The sequence below is a fragment of the Delphinapterus leucas genome, chromosome 6 (genome assembly GCF_059928025.1).
Source record: "Delphinapterus leucas isolate spDelLeu-1000000601 "Yukka" chromosome 6, BTC_Dleu_Yukka2, whole genome shotgun sequence".
NCBI classification, from domain to species: Eukaryota; Metazoa; Chordata; class Mammalia; order Artiodactyla; family Monodontidae; genus Delphinapterus; species Delphinapterus leucas.
This window is the reverse complement of record NC_143134.1, coordinates 62,829,992-62,849,833: the sequence shown is the minus strand read 5'-3', so window position 1 is coordinate 62,849,833 and position 19,842 is coordinate 62,829,992. Positions and strand designations below refer to the sequence as shown.

The 19,842-nt window shown below is 37.9% G+C and overlaps 1 protein-coding gene across 1 annotated transcript in view; it reads left to right on the top strand.

Annotated features, from left to right (window-relative positions):
- Positions 1 to 646: 646 nt before the first annotated feature.
- LURAP1L (leucine rich adaptor protein 1 like) overlaps positions 647 to 19,842 on the top strand; it is a 60,085-nt gene continuing 40,889 nt past the window's right edge. Inside the window, exon 1 of the mRNA XM_022573743.3 lies at positions 647 to 1,744. Coding sequence (XP_022429451.1) covers positions 1,439 to 1,744 — 306 coding nt within the window. The 5' untranslated portion in view covers positions 647 to 1,438. The remainder of the gene's footprint in view (positions 1,745 to 19,842) is intronic.

Genomic DNA, 19,842 nt, shown 5'->3' with positions numbered 1-19,842 from the left:
TAATGGAACCCCAAATAGAGCTTACTAGATTGAAAATAGTACCCTCTACTTGAAGATTCTTAACACGAATTCAATGCTGAATCAAACCTATAATCCATATAGCTCATAATAACTTAATTGGTAGAAGAATCTCAGATCAAAAGATGGCAGGCTTTGGGTTTCTTTCAAATAGTTGAAAAATATAGATAAATTATCAAAGACAACTTTTCACTAGTTTTACCTTAATTATGGAGAAAGAATATTGAGTATAAGTATCTCAGCAACTTTCTCCTTTTAAAATCCACCACTATCCTCAGTAGTCATAGAGATTATTCTGGCTATTTTCCACATCTGCTTGCGGTGACAATGTAGCATTTGGTAAGACAATTAGCTTTGGTTGCACATTCTCACTGAACTTTTGGTGAATTTATTACACTGTATATTAGTACAAAATTATTAGGAAAGGCTTCTAAAGCTAAATTTTTGTCATTTAGGAAGATGGGGGGTAGGGAATGACAGTACATTTAAAGTCATTCTTCTGCCTCTATTGTTACCAGGCCTAAAAGTTGTAGCTACCCGGCAATTTCGCTGGGAAAACTGAAAATCTAATCCCCGTATTAGGCACTCCCAACTAAAACAGGATGTTGAAACTGCTACTGGCAGCAGGAGTAGGAAATTTTCTGTTGCTCTTCTTGCCTGTGTTTTACGGTACAGGGGTTGGCCCTGGTTTGGTCCACCTGCCAGCGGAGCTTAAAGTTTCCGAGGCTTGGGGGAACACAATGACTTGGATCTAACAGCCTAAATGGGAAGAATGGAATTTGTGCTGCCTCGAGGAAGCCGTTAAACTCCTGCTAAACAAACTCTCTTTTTTATGCATCTATGCACACGACCGACCTCCTCTATCACTGACTAGAAATAATTTCTGACAATCCAGGATATTCCGAAAGCTTGGAGACATATGGCTGGAAAATGAAACTACCCTGGAGTGTGGCCACATCATTATTTTGTGTCGCATGGTACCAGATGGGCAGGTGGTGAATGGCGCTGGGATGTGAACGGACAGTTTAACAATGTGAATTTTTTCCCCCATAGAGCTCAGACAGACTTCATTTCCCTCTTGTCTTTCGGTCTCTAGTACTTGGAATTTCCCCCTCTCTGCAATATCAATTAACTCAACTTTGCAGTGGGGTAGCCAAAAAGGAAGAGGATGAAGGGGGCTCTATAATCTTAACAAGTGTCGAGGGAGTCACTGCGCCCCGGGAACCGCGGCGGCGACCTGCCCATCCTGTGCGGATTTCAGGGCTGATACCGCGCAGGCGGTTATGGAGCGGACCGTTTGATCCGCCGAGGATAGAGACCTGGGCTCGGTAGGGGTGTGCTGATCTTCAGGCAGACGTGGAGGCCCCTGCTGCCTCTCATCCGTAGCGTTTTAAACCATTTTCATCGTTCTTCAAAAGTCATGGACGACGGCCCGCTGCCCGACCTCCGAGACATCGAGCTGAAGCTAGGGCGCAAAGTGCCCGAGAGCCTAGTGCGCTCGCTCCGTGGGGAGGAGCCGGTGCCCCAGGAAAGGGACAGAGACCCCGCCGGGGGGAGCAGCGTTGGTGGCGGAGTCTGCAGTAGCAGCAGCAGCAGCTGCAGTTTCCCTCTCTCCCTGTCATCCTCCTCTTCGCCCTCCCCAACCTCTGGCTCCCCACAACCTAGCCATTCCAGTAGCGCCCTGGAGAGGCTGGAAACCAAGCTTCACCTCCTCAGGCAAGACATGGTGAGTGTGGTTCTCCAGCTGTGGGAGTGGGAGCCCGCGCAGAAGCACCGGGAGATCGGAAGATTTGGTCGGGGGCAGAGAGGGCGGCCGAGCTGAGCCATGGGTGCGTGGGAAACACGGGGAGGGGAGCGCGCAGCGGGTGCGCATCTGGAGGCAGCAGCCGGGAAGCTTGTTTACCCGAGACTTTGCTCGGTCACGGTTTGCTAAGACAGCAGAGCCTGCCCTGCTCTGTGTACTTTCTGACGTCAACTCCCTTTTCCCGGCTCTGACCATTGAGATGCCAGTCTGCAGCCTCCCAGGCACAAGCCCGCCGAGGGGGTCTGCAGTTATTGCACGCATCTGGGGCCTGCTGTGCGCCGTTCACACTTTCAGTTCAAAAGGTGGCTCGGTCCCTTGCACTTACTGCAAAAATACTTCCTGGTTTGCCGAAAGGTGGCGCGGCGGGGTCCCTGCAGCCCTTCTTCCTGGCTCACTCCTCTTCCACCACCACCGCCCCGCCCCTTGGTGCAGCAGCCGAGCAGTTCCTAGGCCACTGTGGAGCTGATTCTTCACTGCTGGTTCTGAAAACAATGGCCCACTCGTCCTTGATGTCCTTATGAATAGCTTGTCTCCATGGTTGATCCAAAAGAGCAGGTGATCCCCAGGCCCAGGGATTTGCTAATGACCACTTCCTACCCTCCCCCGTCAGTCCTCAATCTGCAATTGTTTTCCGTGCTGTTTGCAAATGTTAGCCTAAGAATAGGACAATGGGACTAGGAAGGGTCCGAGAATACTTGTTATTCCGGATGTACTTAGAGGGAGACACTTATTTACTTACCATGAACTCAGGCAAGTCACTTAACCTCTGTGGATCTCGGTTTATTCGTACAATGAACTGCTTGGAGGAAATGATTCCTTCCTTAATCCTTTTAAGAAGATGACCACAAAACAACAGCATTTTCCACCAGCTTGGAAAAGAGGAAAGTTACAACAGGGGCCTCAGCCACTTCTACATAAATGACCCTATCTACTGGGGCTTTGCATGAAAAAGAAGTAACCGGTGGTGTTACTTTAGCTCCTCTCTTTTTGCAGTTGGAACACTGGGAGGGAATAAATTCCAAGCATAAAGTAATCTTGGCAAATATACTAGTGCAAAAAGCCATTCTTCAGAGATCATGTCCTATGCTCAGAATTTTTACCACACTATCAACACAAGGGCTCTAAAAACCTCTCTCAAGATCTTTTAAGCTGGTTTACTTAAGAACTTTAGTTTTTATGTCTCAAGAATCCATTTTCTTCCCAGTTTGAATGCAAATATATAGAGACATACATATATAGGTCTATGTATGTGTGTGTGTATTCATACAACATGTGTAGTACAAATGATTTTATTACTCTATTCATGTTTCACTAAATATACACACACACCACAGGTTATACACGTTAGCTATTCAACAAGTATTGACTAAGCATTGACTATACCTGGTAATTAACTGGGTGCTCAAAATACAAAACAAAAAGTTCAAGGAGCCTATTTAGGGCTCTCAAATCTCTTGCACTCATTTGCCATTTATTATTTGTTGTATATAAAGCCTAGTGTGCTGAAGAATTTTGTAGGGTAAAAAAAATCTGGTTATTTTCAACAAAAGACATTTTCCAGCCTTGTCTATTTTTCTTAATGAAAATGTCACAGAGTTAATAAAAATCTGTTTCCCCAAGCCAGATCTTTTTATGCATAATGATTATGGTATATACATAAATACATTTTTAAAAAGCAAGCAGAAACAACAACAGGAGGGGTAGATTATTAAACTGACTATTCATTATGTTTTCTACGTGAAGCATAGTTATCTATGAACCTAGGAGAATTTATGTCAGAACAGATGTTTTGTGTTCAACTCTGTACTCTAATAAAGGTCTCCTTTATTGAGCAAATGATAACATTGGCTATGGGAGTTTAGAGGGAAAGGATTGAAAACAGGTATATTCCCCTGCCAATGAGACAGTTTTCCCCCATTTTAACATAACTCTTACGGGTACTAAAAACCCCAGCTTCAGCATAATTGCAAAGCAACAGATTTGTTTTTATGCAGACTTGGCAGTTTAGTTATAAACATGGAACAGATGCAGTTGTGCAGTTCTTCCTGTCTCCTGGCATCCCCATGTCGAGAAGTTGGGCGATGCCCCTGTGAGTTTTATGTTCTTTTCTGCTCTCTTCTACAAGCACTGAGTCAGCCTCCTTGGTCTAACGCTTGACCACACATTTCATGCTCCTTACTTTGAGTTGTTCACAGATTTTTCTTCTGGATGGTCTGGAATTATCAGGCTTCGTTCGGTCCTGCCCTCAGAACTCCTTCGTAAGAAACACCTTAGCCATTACAGGATTTTCTAGAGACTTTCAGGAATTAAGCCTTCCTTCGTTTCCTATTAGGATGGATGTACTTACCACTGACACAAGGCACCTTAGACTTGCAGGGACGGAGTCTCAAAACTTAAACTTATTTACATGCACCTGATCTTCTCACTGTCTCTCACATCTCCTTTTATGAGATGAATCATTTCCTTAACTCTTCTCTGTAAATATTACAATCAATGCTCTTGAAGTCTGTGAGATACAGGTGGAAAGGAAGCAAGATGAAAGAGATTGAAGTTGGGGGTGGGCGGGGGACTGTTTCTGTGGCCAGACTTCTTCACCTTGAAACCCTTATTAACAACATAAATAGCACAATACATAATAAAGGGTGTGGGAAGGAAAATATTGGAAAAGAAAACTTGCAGGCATGTATTTGATACAGTAGGCCAATTCAGGATGTTCTGGAGAGAGAGCACATTTTCCCAATGTGTAAAATATTTTTTATTTTTAATTTAAAGATAAGGAAATTTGACAATAAGCAAATGCAGGGATACACATAGGAAGTTTATAATGAAATCAGAAATAGATGTCAGACTTCTGGTACAAAGTCTGCCCAATTATATTTGTTCACTACTTTTCAATTCACAGTGTTTTACGCTCTGTCATATTATTTGAGCATAAGGTCATACTGGGAAAGAAGTATTTTCATCCACATTTTGCAAATGAGATCACTGTGGCTTAGAGATGGTTGAGAAATCAGGCCAAGGTCACATAGCTAATTAGTCAACAGAATCACAATTTGAACTCATATCATCTGACTCCATGTACTGTGCTTTTCCCCCATTCTCGTCTGCATCCCAATAATTTCTCTTCAAAATAGTTTTTATAAATCTGTGGTAAGTCAGCAATCCCTAGAGTACTAAGGGACCAACAAACAGAAGCCATCAGGATGCATGTCAAGGGCTGTTTCAGATATGGGTTCATTCAATAATCAGCAAATATTTATTGAGTGCCAACAATGTACCAGGCCAGCCTGGAGACCTTGGGAATATAGTACAAAATGGCTACTTTAAAAAGTCAGTCTTCGGAAGAGGTCCTGTCCTATGATTGGACTTTTCATTCCACTGTCTATGCAGACTCCTTTTGCAAAATTTTCTTAAGAATAAGACTTTAAGCATTACTTATCAACTGCTGCTCTAAGTTTTAGAACGCCTCATAACATCTGAAATATTTTTCCAGTAAATGTAAATAATCTCTGTCAAAGTCAATGTTTACCACTTAGTAATACATTTTATACTGCACTTTTCTTTTACAAGATGTTCAAAGGATTTTAGTGCTATCTCAATAATGTCCATATCATACCTCTAGTTTAAGAGTGAAAATTATTTTCATCGATTTATTCTGGAAAAAATTTGAAATGCGTAAGTTTATAAAGGCAATCACTAATGAATCAGAGCCTGGAATTAGAAGGGATCTAATGGACACTCCCAAGTTTGCCTTCCTAGATAATTACTGTTCAGTCATCAAAGTATAGTTTGAAATGAAGTATATACTACCTATTGATGCCATATTCCAGATTTTAGTCAATTCTGTGTCACGCTGGAATGGTTAATGCGGTGCCATTATGAATAACTAATCTGAAGATATTGTGTCCTGATCCCATATTTTTAGCAAGTACATATTGGCACAGCAGCTGTGTAATAGTGAGAGAGAAACAATTTCAAGCTAGTTACTTGTCTTACTATTAAAGCATTCAAATACCCCACCTGATTCCTCAACTCTTGCTTTAATAAAGTTTTCTAGGCAATACACAGGGCTAGACACAAACACACATAAATGATACCAGAAGAACATGAATCAAAATGTCAAAATTTTTGAGAAGGATACAATTGTACTTGGTTTTTATCAATATTTTCTCTTATTGATCTTTTTCATGTCCCCGCACCCCCATAATAAATGGCTTGCCTATTTTTATTTCCTCAAAAAGAGATCATAATTTCATTACATTAACTTCACAACTGCTTTGGAAAAGATTCAGAGTAGGCTAGGAGCTTTCCATCATTTGTTCCATAATACTTTCAATAGTATTTTTACTATTTTATCATTTAGGTTTTTTTTTAATTGAACAAAACTTCAAGGAAAACCCTTAAGGAAGGCGTCTTCCTTGATGAGTTCACAAGATAGCTGAAAAGATAAAATGGGGATATAATTTTGCCAGAGAAAGATTACAAACCAGCACGTCAGCACGTACACGATGCCATAGTGGAAATCAGACATAAGCGTTGAGATTAAAAGATAAAGCTGAGGAGATTTGTCATGGCGAATGTGCCTTGTACAAGGAATTAAAAGTGCTGATAGGGCTTCCCTGATGGCGCAGTGGTTGAGAGTCTTCCTGCCGATGCAAGGGACACGGGTTCGTGCCCCGGTCCGGGAAGATCCCACATGCCGCGGAGCAGCTAGGCCCGTGAGCCATGGCCGCTGAGCCTGCACGGTCCGGAACGGGAGAGGCCACAACAGTGAGAGGTCCGCGTACCGCAAAAAAATAAAATAAAGTAGATAAATAGAAAATAAATAAATAAAACCCAAATAACTCTCCTTTTTAAGAAGGGGCTAAACACTGTGCTGGATGTTTATATATAGCTATTATGTTCATTTTACAGATAAGGAAACTATGGCTTACAGGGGTTAAATAATTTGAGTAGGTCACCGTAAGTGGTTTCCCAGCCATTCATTCAAACAAGAACCACTGGCAATCTGCTGGATCCAAATTACTCCCAAACCATACTATATCTCAGCACCATGAAGTGTGCCTATTTATTGTGACTGAATATTTCTACAGTGATTTCATCCCACAACTACCAGTGGATCTTTTGGTATTCTTTTAAAACTGTTATTGTTTCCTTTTTAAAATTAAATATATGCTCTCATTATAAAACTTCCAGAAATATGATATAAAGAGAAACAAAAGTCCCTTTTTACCTACTCCCAATACATCTTCCCCATATTACTCTTTACCCCAAAAGAAACCACTGCTGACAGTTTGGTGTGAATCCTCTCAGGTCTTTTTCTACGTCTTTGCCTGCATATATAGGCACATATACATTTACATAATTTTAAAATGTCTGGATTTCACTTTTCTTATTTTACATAATAATATTTTATTATGTCACCTGACATTTATTGGATGATTACAATATGTCAGTTGGCACTGTAAACAGTTTTCATGTATTATGTCATTTCATTCTCACTCCTCACCCACTTGTGAGGTAAGCACTGTGGGTTGTTAGGTAATATAAACAGATTCCTGATAGAATTTAAGAAATGTTTAGTTAATATTTATTTATTCTGTCAATTCTCTTATATGAACCTCAGCTAGTTACTAATTAAAATGAAAATGTCATTACTTTGCTTTTTATAATAAATGATTATCCAAATATTCAATAGTTCTTCTAGAATCAAATTCCATCCACAGAAATCTGACTTAATCAGAACACTTCATTCCTCTATTGAAGAAATAACCAAGTCTTCAAATTGGAATGTACTTCCCCTCCATCACATACCATTTTAACATAACCTTTTTGTTGAGTTTTTTTTTTCTTTTTTGATAATAATAATATCAGTAAAACCTCTAAAAGTTGGATCAGAATGCTAACATGGCACAAGATGATCCATACCACATGGAGAAGGCAGAATGGCCACCAAGAAACTATGGCTCAAAACCATCTTAGGTTTGTTCAGACTTTAGAACGCCCATGATGACAAAACAGATTCTGCTCCTAGAGATCTGGCATAATCAGAACACTGGATTCTTTAGTTGAAGATACAATTAATATCCTTCAAATCAACTCATAACAAAGTGATGTATAACACTGGAACTAGGGACTTCCCTGGTGGCACAGTGGGTAAGAATCTGCCTGCCAGTGCAGGGGACACGGGTTTGATCCCTGGTCCGGGAAGATCCCACATGCCACGGAGCAACTAAGCCCGTGTGCCACAACTACTGAGCCTGCGCTCTACAGCCCTCAAGCCAGAAATACTGAGCCCAAGCGTCGCAACTACTGAAGCCCGCGTGCCTGGAGCCCATGCTCCGCAACAAGAGAAGCCACCGCAAAGAGAAGCCCGCACACTGCAGCATAGAGTAGCCCCTGCTCACCGCAACTAGAGAAAGCCCGCATGTAGCAATGAAGACCCAACACGGCCAAAATAAATAAATAAATAAATTTATCTAAAAAGCCCAAAAAACTGGAACTAAAATATATTACTAACTCGCTCTCTCCCTGAAGGCCCATTTTATGGACAGTTGGAAGACTGGTGAAGCAGAGGATCAGCACAATAGTGAGATAGGAATCTGATGGTATCCTGGCACTGCTGGACCCAGCGCTGCATTTGGCATCTCCAGGACAGCCATTTCCCTTAATTGTCTTGGTTGGGTCTGCCAGCATGTCCACTGCTGTTCAGCCTGTATTCTAACTGACACATCTTATTCTTCAAAATGTTAATCCCATCAATCAGGAGCTGGTCATATTGGACGTCTTTAGGGTGAGTTTTCAATCTTGATCTCTGATGTCTTATTATTGATTTCATATTTTCAGAGGATAATCAATTTCCCTCATTTCTAAGTGCTGGGGGGCACATCACATTCCCATGTATTCCCCCTCTACTATCAGCATCACATTGCTGTTGTAGAATAATTTTTAATTTTTAAAAAACATTCTGGATAACATGGCTTATTTTTATGTAAAAAATGATCAGATTATCCATGTGTAATTAAAATTACAGAATGTTCTTTTTTTCTCTGTATTTTAAATTAGGATGCCTGAAGTGAGCCAGATGTAAGTCTTCAACTTTCCATATATTTGGGAGCAGAACAAAATTGTTGCTATATTAGTACCCACCTCAGGAAACACACAGAAAGGTTTTAACACCAGCACCCCAAACAGTGAGATATATGTCACAACTCAGGGATTGATAGCCCAGGATATGATTATAATAGTTTCTCTGATTATTTATTTAGTTAGTTTTTGCAAAAGACATTTAACTAAATTTACGTTGATTTTGTTGTTTTGGTGCCGACCAAACGAAGCTTGAGACCAAAACCGAGAAGGAAAGTCCTTCCTTATGGTGATAAAGTCCAACTTTCACGGCTGCGCAAGTCACAGAACTACCTGTAGTTCTTTTGCTGAGAATTTAATCATAAAGAGCTACTACTAGCTCTTTATTGGTGTGATGTTAATTTTGTTTCCAGGTTTTCCCTTAATTTCATAAAATGTTCAAATTATTATAATTGAAATGATACATGCTGTTATTAAAACATGCAAATAGTACAAAAGGATCTAAAGTAGAAAATGAAGGTTCCCCACATCCCCTTTCCCAATTTCCAATCTCTAGAGACAACTGCTATGAATAATATTCTATGTATCTTCCTAGAAATTTTCTGAATATATGTAAGTATACCTATAGTTTCTTATATACCTTTAGCTATAATTATAGACATATATTTGTGGAGGCATATGTGTGTGTATAATTTTAAAATTGAGACTCTCAGAAGCTCATGTTGCAGCTAGCTTTCTAGATTCAGTAAATACTCTAGTATTGAATATATATCTATAGCTTCAAAACACAACTTACTGTGCTCCCACTTTGGATGGATTACTGGCAAAGGACAGCAGTTAGAGTCTATTTGTATAAAAACATACTGCAGTTGGTGAGGCAAAAAGACAGAGTCAATAATCTCTAGAAATAGAAAAGACCACTGTAGAACCCTAGGGTGGGAAAGAACTTTAGAGGTTCCTTGGTGCCTTTAGACCAATTCCCCACTGGCATCCTCACCCACTGATCATCCATCCTTTGATGAATTTCTTCAGTGATGGGGACTTCACTGGCTCCCAAGGCAGACCATGCCATTTTCAGACACCTCTATTCATTATACTTGTTAACTGGCAATTCCAGTTGTTCATCAAAAAGACAAAACTATAACCATTCATCAAGAGGTAAAAAAAAAAAAAAAAGCTCCAGCCTGTTGCCTACAAGCCATGAGTTTATAACTTAAGATGGATGCTCTATCAGGTGTAAAATACAATGAAAGCTCAGTGAGCTTCTCCTAGTTTGATATGTACATGACTAAAATAAAAGCCTTTCTTGCCTTTCTTGCAAAATGAAAAAAAGAACGGCAATGCCATGTATTGGCAAGGATGGGGAGAACTGGGCACTCTCCTGCACTGCTGCCGGAAGTGTATGTTCAAAGCACCTTTTTAAGTGGTAAACCTGACACTGTATTTAAAAGAGGGGGGACTTCCCTGGCGGCCCAGTGGTTAAGACTCCGTGCTTCCACTGTAGGGGGATGGGGTTCGATCCCTGGTCAGGGAACTAGGATCCTGCATGCCACAGCTCGGCCAAAAATATATAAATAAAAATAAAAAAGGGGAAAAAAAAGATACTCAACACAGCAATTCTGGTATCAGTAATATTTAAGATAAATATAAAAATTTACCCCAAGAAAATAATAATGAATTTGTACAAAAATATAGTTTGTGTGTACCTTTGGTATTATGTATGATTGAAAAAAAATGGAATAATCTAAATGACCAATAATGGTAGGTAGGCTATTTATCTGCATATGATAGAAACTTGTGTAGCTATTAAAATTATACTGTAAGATTATTTATGGAAGAGAGAAAATGGTTATAGATATTTACATGCTTAGAACAAAAGGCTGGAATCAAATACTACTGTTAACATTATAGGGTATCATTGGATGGTGGGGTTATGAATGACATTTAAAATTTTTTCTGTTGTGCTCTGTTGTTCTATTTACTTTATCTGCACTAAGTATACATTGTATTTTGATAAGAAAAAGTATAAATAGGCAGAATTTTAGAAAATAAAAGAGTATGGGCTTTAGAATAGGTAAAGGTGAATTCAAGGAATCACAGCCCTGCCTTTTACCAGCTATGTGTCTTTAAGCACATAATGAGTTTAATATACATAAAGTAGCTGGGAGTCTGCCTACTAAATAGTAAGCACTCATTAAGCATTAGTTTTTTTTGTCTTTCTCATTTGATTAATGGCTTAACTATTTCATACTTATAGGAAAAGATGAGATTAGAAGTTGTCCTATTATCTTTCTCTTCTGTCCTTTTATTGTATTTCATAGAAGAAGGGGGAGGGGCATGACTACATGTAAAATAACTTCTTGTTCTGCACAAACTACATCTGGGTTGCTAAATTTGGCATTGAGCACAAAAGCAACACCAGGAATGATTAGTAAGAAATGACCAAGTAAGAAATGACCACTTCAACTCTGGCAAGTCCTTTCTGTTGAAAAAGGTGAATTAAAAACCAACTGACAGGGCTTCCCTGGTGGCGCAGTGGTCGAGAGTCTGCCTGCTGATGCAGGGGACACGGGTTCGTGTCCCGGTCCGGCAGGATCCCACATGCCACGGAACAGCTGGGCCCGGAGCCTGTGCTCCGCAATGGGAGAGGCCACAACAGTGAGAGGCCCGCGTACCGCAAAACAAACAAACAAACAAACAAACAAAAACCAACTGACCCATCAGGGTCTTAGAGTGGCTGATGCTAATCATGGGCAAGACCACCACAAGAAGGTAATGGAATAGACGACTGCTCTCAGAAACATTTACCAAGCATTCCACAGTCTCCTCCTATGGGCCTTATGCCTCCTGCCAGAAACAGATGGGTAGAAAATATTAAGACTCTGATAGATGTTCACATAGGTTTTAAGAGAGAAAAGTAGTCACTGCTCAGAATACAGAAAAGGGTAAGAAATAGCTGATTACAGACAAAGCCCTTTTTTGGATTTCATGGGTAAGAATCTGAAACCATAGTCCAGCCTTCTACCATCTTACAAGATGGTGATAACAGAGTAGTGCAAAAAATAATACACAGAGCCACCAATTTAATCACTTAGATCAGTGATTTTATAGTCACACTATAAAACTTAATGATTTAATGGTATTTTAAATATTGTTCACTGACACAATCTTTCTGTAGTAAAAGCACATGATTATTTAAGTTATATTTATAAGTCTCTGGAGCTACAGATTTCCGCAAGGTGAAAGTCTGACAAAATCCTGTGTACCTGACTTCATTTGTCACTTTATTATTGGGCCAAATTTTCAGCTGTATATTTCAACTTGGTTAATAAAACTGCTGTCTTTTTCTCCCTCCCTATAATCACCCTGAGGGCAGAAGCTATGATTAATCAATGCTTGTGTTTCTCTAACACCCAATCATTTAGGGACTCAGCATTTGTTTAATGTGTACATTAAAGTACACCTTAGTCCTAATTCTAATTTTTGGGTTTGGAATGCATTAGCAATATTGCTTTTTTGGACAGGAACACAGAACCCCAATCCGTCCTCTGCTTCCCACTGGCCAATTCCACTCACCTGGAATTTAGGTTCTTGGTTAAGAAAGACTAAAACATTTTTCTTCCTATTACCTGTTATTGTGACATTTGACTTAGAAAGAGAGAGGAAGAGAAGAAGAAGCAGGGGGCAGGGGGGGTAGGAAGGGAGGAAGGGATGAAGGAAAAGAGAAAAGAGAAGAGAAGAGAAATGAACCTTTCTTCTGCTGTGAAGTGATACAGCAGAATTTCTTCTTGGTTGCAGGACCTACTCTATCCTCAGATATGGTCAGTTGCAGAAACCATTGCCGTCAGGGGTACTGGCAACACACAGAAATGGAAGAGTTGTTTTGCTACTCTGTTAGGTGCACAAAGGAAAGGCACATTTTATTGATAGTTTTTGCCATCCTCTCTTCCTACTCAGGAATGAGGTTTTGAAGTTCCAGAGTGAAAAGAAAGAACTTACAAGAAAAAAGACATCATTTATAATTGTGTACATATTGATATATGGTACAGTCTATGTGGTTTGGGTTGAAAATAAGTAATAGTCTATTTTGGCAGCCTACGTTAGTACCCAGATAGCACTGATTGTTTGGGCATTCCTTCTCTCACTATCCTTAGCACATCCTCAGTATAGACTTCGGAACTTAGGACTACAACATCACTTGGGCACATTGTATCTGACGTGTTTGAGACAGTTAGCAAACTTGTAGTGAACCTCATCAGTGATGACCAGATGGTAAGTTAGATTGACAGAATGAAAAAAGCTAGGTTTCTTGAGTATTCGTACGATTCTAGAAGTGGAGACAGTTGCAAGGAATCAACCTATTTTTCTGTTTTTAATTAGTAACTAGATTTGAAAGATAAAAAATGGCTATCAAATATTCTAGTATTGCTACTAAAGCAGCAACTGCATGGGTTTCCTTCTGAATTTTTTTGTCCTTACATGAGCTTTTACATACCATTCACTTTCCCAAAGGCACTGGTTTTACCACCTTGCAAGAAGCTATACTACATGGACTTTTGCTGCTTTTAATCTTCATATTTCTTATTTATATTATCTGCAGGAAAAATTTACAAATATGTGGAGAAATTTTTAAAAACTGTATTTTAAAATAATTTTGGACTTTACATAACAAAAACAGTATCAAACATCACTATATACCCCACCCAGACTCTCCCACATGTTACCTTTACCTTCTCATTCTCTTCCCTCTCCCTCCTCTCTCTCTCTTCTTTCTTCCCCGAGGCAAACACACACACTTTTCCTTAAACATTCTTCAGCTTAAAAGCTGCAGACATGATATTACTTTACCTCTAGATAAATACTTCAGTGAGCATTTCTCAAAAACAAGAACAGTCATAAATGTTGTCCTTCCTCTCTCCTATATACAGTACAGTCATAATTAATGACTTACATCATTTTTTCCTGCTGAGTTTAGACCTGTCTTAAGAATATTTTTCAACAGAGCACTACAGGTGGCCACCTTGCATCAATCAGAAGCCTACCTCAGGCCAGCATTCAGTTAAATAATACAAGTGGGCCTACCTGAAGCATAGCAGGGGCAATTAGAAGAACATGCCCTCAATTTCCCACCTTCCTATTGACTTAATGTCAGAAATCCTGTTCTCACAAAATCATCTTTTGAGCCAGAGCTTGTGATCCATATGAAAAAATGAAAGAGTAACTGGAAGATTTTGGACCATGGGTGGTATTCAGTAAATGCACTTTGAACGTTGGCTACACTAACAACACTATCACCTTCTACCATGTAAGCTGTATGGGGGCAAGGATGCTGGGAGCCAGTTTTGTTAAGTGAGGAAGAAGAGAGAAGAGGACATAGGAAAAGGAAATGTCTTTTAGCATTTTTGTCTAAGAAAAGGTTTCTCTTAGGAGTCAGTATTTTGCACTGTACACGATAGTTTACAAAGCATTTTCTCATATGCTACCTTCTTTCCTCAGTCCTGGGGTTATGAGGTTACAACAATTAGGCAATGAATATAACATTTGCAGCATATGCTGTTATACCATGTTTACAGCATGTATTTGCTAGCATATAGTATTTTGCCCAGTAAATGTGACCAATAATAATAGGCTTCTGCCTGATATTATACTTGCTTGGCCAAGGAAGTAATAAATCAAGCTATGCTATGACTGTCACTATGTGCTACATTCAATTTAGTTCTTAAAATTCAGACAAACTCCTTTTGGGGATTATATTGAATAGTAAAATCCATTTGTTGAATTAACTCTTGAAAATTATCCGCTTGTTTTTCCTTTAATCTGGCTATGCTCAGAGTTTGCCAGGAACTATGGCCCTGACAAGCCTGATGAAATGAAACAGAATTTTAACTTTTATATTGTGCTTCTTAATTTTGAGTTTATTAGTTCAATTTCTAAATTTGTTTTGTGTTTGCTTTATAAAGTAATACTTGTTCCAATTATTCCTTATTTGAAAGTTTTTAAAAGTTAGTTTGGGAACGCCAGAATAAATATGCGAGAAGAAAGTCAGGATAACGAAGAGATGAGATTTAGGGTCTTCTCTCTATGTGTGTTTCTGTCAGTGGGGAAAAATGAACTAGAATATGACAAGGATTATTTTGGTGAATATTGGACTCATGATGATGAGCTCACATGTTTTTTATGGGGACCAAACTTACATAAGGACTTAGAAATGGATCTTGAAATTTCCCCCCCTCAGTCCAGTTCCCCTCCCTCCAACCACCATCCTTCAGTAGCCTGGGAAATTACACAAATATCTGCCATGTCTACCAACATGCATCCTACTTCAAGATAATCTGGTACCATAGGGAAATGCAATCTGGATTCTCCTTATCAGTATGCTTAATGTAAAATGAAACTATTTTCTTAGATGTCCATATTGGTATGATTTCTTTGGCTTATCATTTGAGTTGATTTTTGTCAGCACAGTATTGTCCATGACCTTGCTCTGTACTTTGGAGTGGAGTTTGATGAACATCCTGTGTGTCCTGCTAAGCATTTTTTGGACTTGTTCAGTTACTCACTGGCAGTGATTTTTAATTGCCCTCCTTTCCAACCATGTTACGATTTACATTTATAAGTGGGATTAAAAGAGACCAATTTCATAGAAGATGGGAAACTTGTTCAGTGAAGCAACTGACTACTTCTACACTGTTGCAGTTGAAGTCTCATATGGATTCATACATGATAAGATCAGGAATTTTGAGATCTTAATGGTTGTCATGTATTATATTAACGTGTACTATAACTTTAAAGGGAAGTTAAGAAGACACAGTGAAAATATTTCTTTCAACAGTATTCCTCCCAGGCACAAACAAAGCAATCTTTTTAGTGAACCATAACTTTACTTGGCACTAGATGTGGAAAATCAACATGATTTGAAGGATGGTGCCAGCACAAAATGGAATTCCCCAAACATTTTGATTTAATTAATAAACGAAATGAGTTCAGAATATTGTCATTAGCAGTCAATAAATAAAAAAACAAGGCTAAAGTCACAAATGCATACTACTTTTTGTGTTGGAGACTTTTAAATAATCACAGCACAACCATATTATCTTATTGGCATTAATAAGCAAGTGGGTTAAAATGATTATTGTTAGAGTCTGTAATACTTTTATGTAAAACCACTAACCATTAATTAAGTCTCCTAGGAGCACTATCAAATGATCACATTGCTGAGTTGGACGTGGAGATACGGAGACAGAGTGATTTACAGTAGATTAAGACAAGCCCAGATTTCCCACTTTCCAAACTGATTGTTCAGGATGCGTGGAACAGCCAATACAAATAGAGGAGACGCATTTCCATTTACACTTTAATTCCAAAAGTCCAGACATCATTACGGGACTGCTCAGTAATTTCCTAACGTTAAGTGTCGTGTTATTTTTGTTTGCTTTCAGTCTTAAGACAAACTGATTCTATTTGGATTTCACCCAATATTCTTTAAGGAGAAATGCACTGTTCCTTTTTTTTTTTACATCTTTGATTTGATTTTGTGTCAACAGGATCAAATAACTTGAAAATTTTATCTACGTGAAAACCAGTGCCTTTTTGTAAGCAAAATTTGGTGCTACTCAAAGGCACTAACTTCTGAGAACAAATAAGTTAAGTACACACTAAGAATGTCAAATTGATTCACGCACTTGGAAATGAGTCTAACAAGAATCTATTTTCCATCTCTTGACCTTACACATGATATTAATTTTGTCCCAGCCAAAAATCTTAGTTGTTCCAATTAAACACTGATGATGCATATCTATAGTAAATATACATATTTCCAAATCCTCACTCTTTGTTGGGCCTTAAAGACAGATGGAAACTCTCAGTTGCACACCATTTAACTATGTAAATGTCCACCCTGGACACTGTTCCCCATCTCTGCTTATAGAAATGTTTCTATAATAGAAATCAAGTAAATACACCATATTTTAAAGCATCAACTATATCCCACTCTTGTATAAACCCCAGAAGAAATACAAATGAATTTGAAGACATGAATTTCACGGAACTTGCAAATCAATCAGGTAAGTAAGGCATGAGGTTACTACTAAAACAACAGCAATATTTAACTTCCATAGTATTGAAAATTCTGATCTAATACCAAAGGTTCATGATCCATAATAAAATGCAATTTTTATTTGAAACAAATTATACCGTAACCATTTAATGCTGTGCCTAAGTGCTTGTCTTTTACATCATAATATATGACCCCACCTCAGCTCCTGAAATGTGCTATGTATATACTCTTGTCTCTGGACATTTGTACGTGCCATTCCTTTTGCCGGGCTCTTTCTTCCTCTCCCACCCTTATCCCTCACACCTCATCCAGTTAACTCTGACTTTTTATCCTTCAAGTCATACCATTGATAATATTGTATTTTGTTTTGTTTTTTATGTCCCTCATGAGACTATAAGTTCTCTCATAGCTAGAACCTTGTTCAATTATTTCATCTCTAGAATTTAGCAGACTGTAAGAGCTCAGTATTGGAGGAATAAATGAATAAAGCTGTCTAAAAAGTTATTACAGAGGAGGGTAACAGTAGGTAGAAGTAACAGCTTGAACAAGTTTGGGGTTATAAGCATTGACTGCCCAGGCAACAGTAATGACTGTGAGAGTGATTGAGGTAGATGGGAAGGTTATGTTGGAGCTAATGAAAAGAAGATTGGAATGGTAAAATATTCCCAATGAATAGAAAATACTATTCTAAGAAGTTTGAATACAATTAGATAGGCAATAAGGACCAACAGTAGTTGTTATTTTAGAGAACTTATATAATGAAAGCTGTGTTATATTTTTTAATACTCTATTTTTTTCTTATAGTTGTCTTCTTGAGAACGAAATGGTTTCCATGTGTTTTATATTATGGGATCCTTAAAGTATGTTGTCCTTTTGAAATACTCATTAACAAGAAAGCATACTGTTTATTACTGAGGAATGAAAGTATGCAACAGAATAAAAAATGACAAAAATATTTTTGGAACAAGGAAAGAGAAAAGGTTATATTCATTCAAGATACAAATATGTCAAAACTGTTTTCTTCCTACTAGATATAATTCCTTAAGTACACAGATTTTGATTATAAATATATGTCCTCAATAAATTTAAGTTGCCTTTATTAGTTATGTTGACACTTTCTAAACAACAACAACAAAAAAATGTTTTAATCATCCAAATGACATTTACCTATGAACATCTATTTATACAATTCTCTATGCTTAGGATTGTTTGATTTATTTTGAAATTAAGGGTTTTTCTGATTAAAATGTAATATACTTTCCTGATATATACTTCAGAGAGTACATAAAATATAAGGAAAGGAGGGAGGGACCAAAAAAACATGATTACATTACCCTGAAGCCACTGTTGTAACATTTTTATCTTATTAAAGTATTTTTCTTCTGTAATTTTTCCTTTGCGTTGTTGAAGTTATAATATATATCTTATATCTTACTTTTTGTAGATCCTGGTTTTTTGTTCAACATCATATCATAAACCTTTTCCTATATGATTTTTCTAAACTTAATTTGCATTACCTGAAAAATATTCAATTTTCTGTGCATCTCTCTAATATTGGATACTTAACTTGCTTCTTGTATTTCTGTTGATGATATAACATTTCAGATTATTTCCCTAATAATTCCTAGGCAGGGAGAATAAATGTCATTCCTTTTGTAACATGATTTTCCAACTCTTGATTCCTTTTTCTTTTGTCAGACTGAATATTGAGTAGTTTGTTTTTTTAAAGGGTGCATGAATCCTGTTTTCTTATCTCTTGCAAAGGAGAAAAGAAGCAGGTAAGCACAAGGGCTTCAGAGTCTGATAGATCTCAGTCTGAATCCCAACTCCATCACTTACTGTGTGAAGCTGACAAGTTACAGATCGTTTTTGAGGTACAGTTTGAAGACAGTAACATCTATCATTTAAAGTTTTGTGAAGATTAGGTGATACTCGTCATAGTGCTTGGAACTAGTGCTTTATTAAAGAGTAGCCATTATTTTGTATGCTATTATTATTGTTGGAATTCTTTGTTGTCACTATGGAAGTTACCTTTAGTTAATTAAAATTTTCTGTGTGGGATTACAAAAACAATAAGACAAAAATCAAAACAGCGAATACTTTATCAAAACAAAAACCTCCACTACCTTTAAAATGCATTGCTACCAGGATTCCTCCTATTTCTGACATCAATCACAGGGCTTTATTTACGGTACCTATGCTTATTTCCCAGAATTCAATATACAACCTCCAGCTGCTCTTTACCTGAGCAGTAAATTCTGATCATTGCAAAACCAGCCTAGAAAGATGCTATTACTACTACTGAAGAGTGGCAATGGGAATCACTGTGATTAGTTTATAAAAGCCGTACATACAGACTGTTAGGAGGGAGCCATGTCAAGTTTTAGTTGATTACAAGAATTACATTTCTGAATCAGGAGACAGACAGTGGGAAAAGAAAATAGGCTTTTTTCTACTTTTAGAGGAACCTAGGCACATCACTGATTATGTTTTAAATTGCATCCACCAGGATTTTAATTAGCAGACAATAATCTCAAACTCTAGTGATATTTGAGTGAAAGTTTGAGCTGTTATTATGGTAGTTTTGTCTTTTATTCTGTATTATAAGATAAGCTTTCAAGTTTTAAATTCAGAAAATTCTTCAAGGATTTTATTTCAGTTGGACTTATAAATTTTCTTTAATAGAGAGATATGAAATCAACCCAAATACAGCCTTATTTAGAAAATTCACACCCAAGGAAAAATATACGAGTTGGCATCATCTTTGCCAATTATATGGCAAACACTTGTATAAAATCCAGCTATTATTTACTATAACATGTGTGAATATAAATACTTTGGGTTTTTTTATCATCTGAGTTGACGACTGGTATTTATG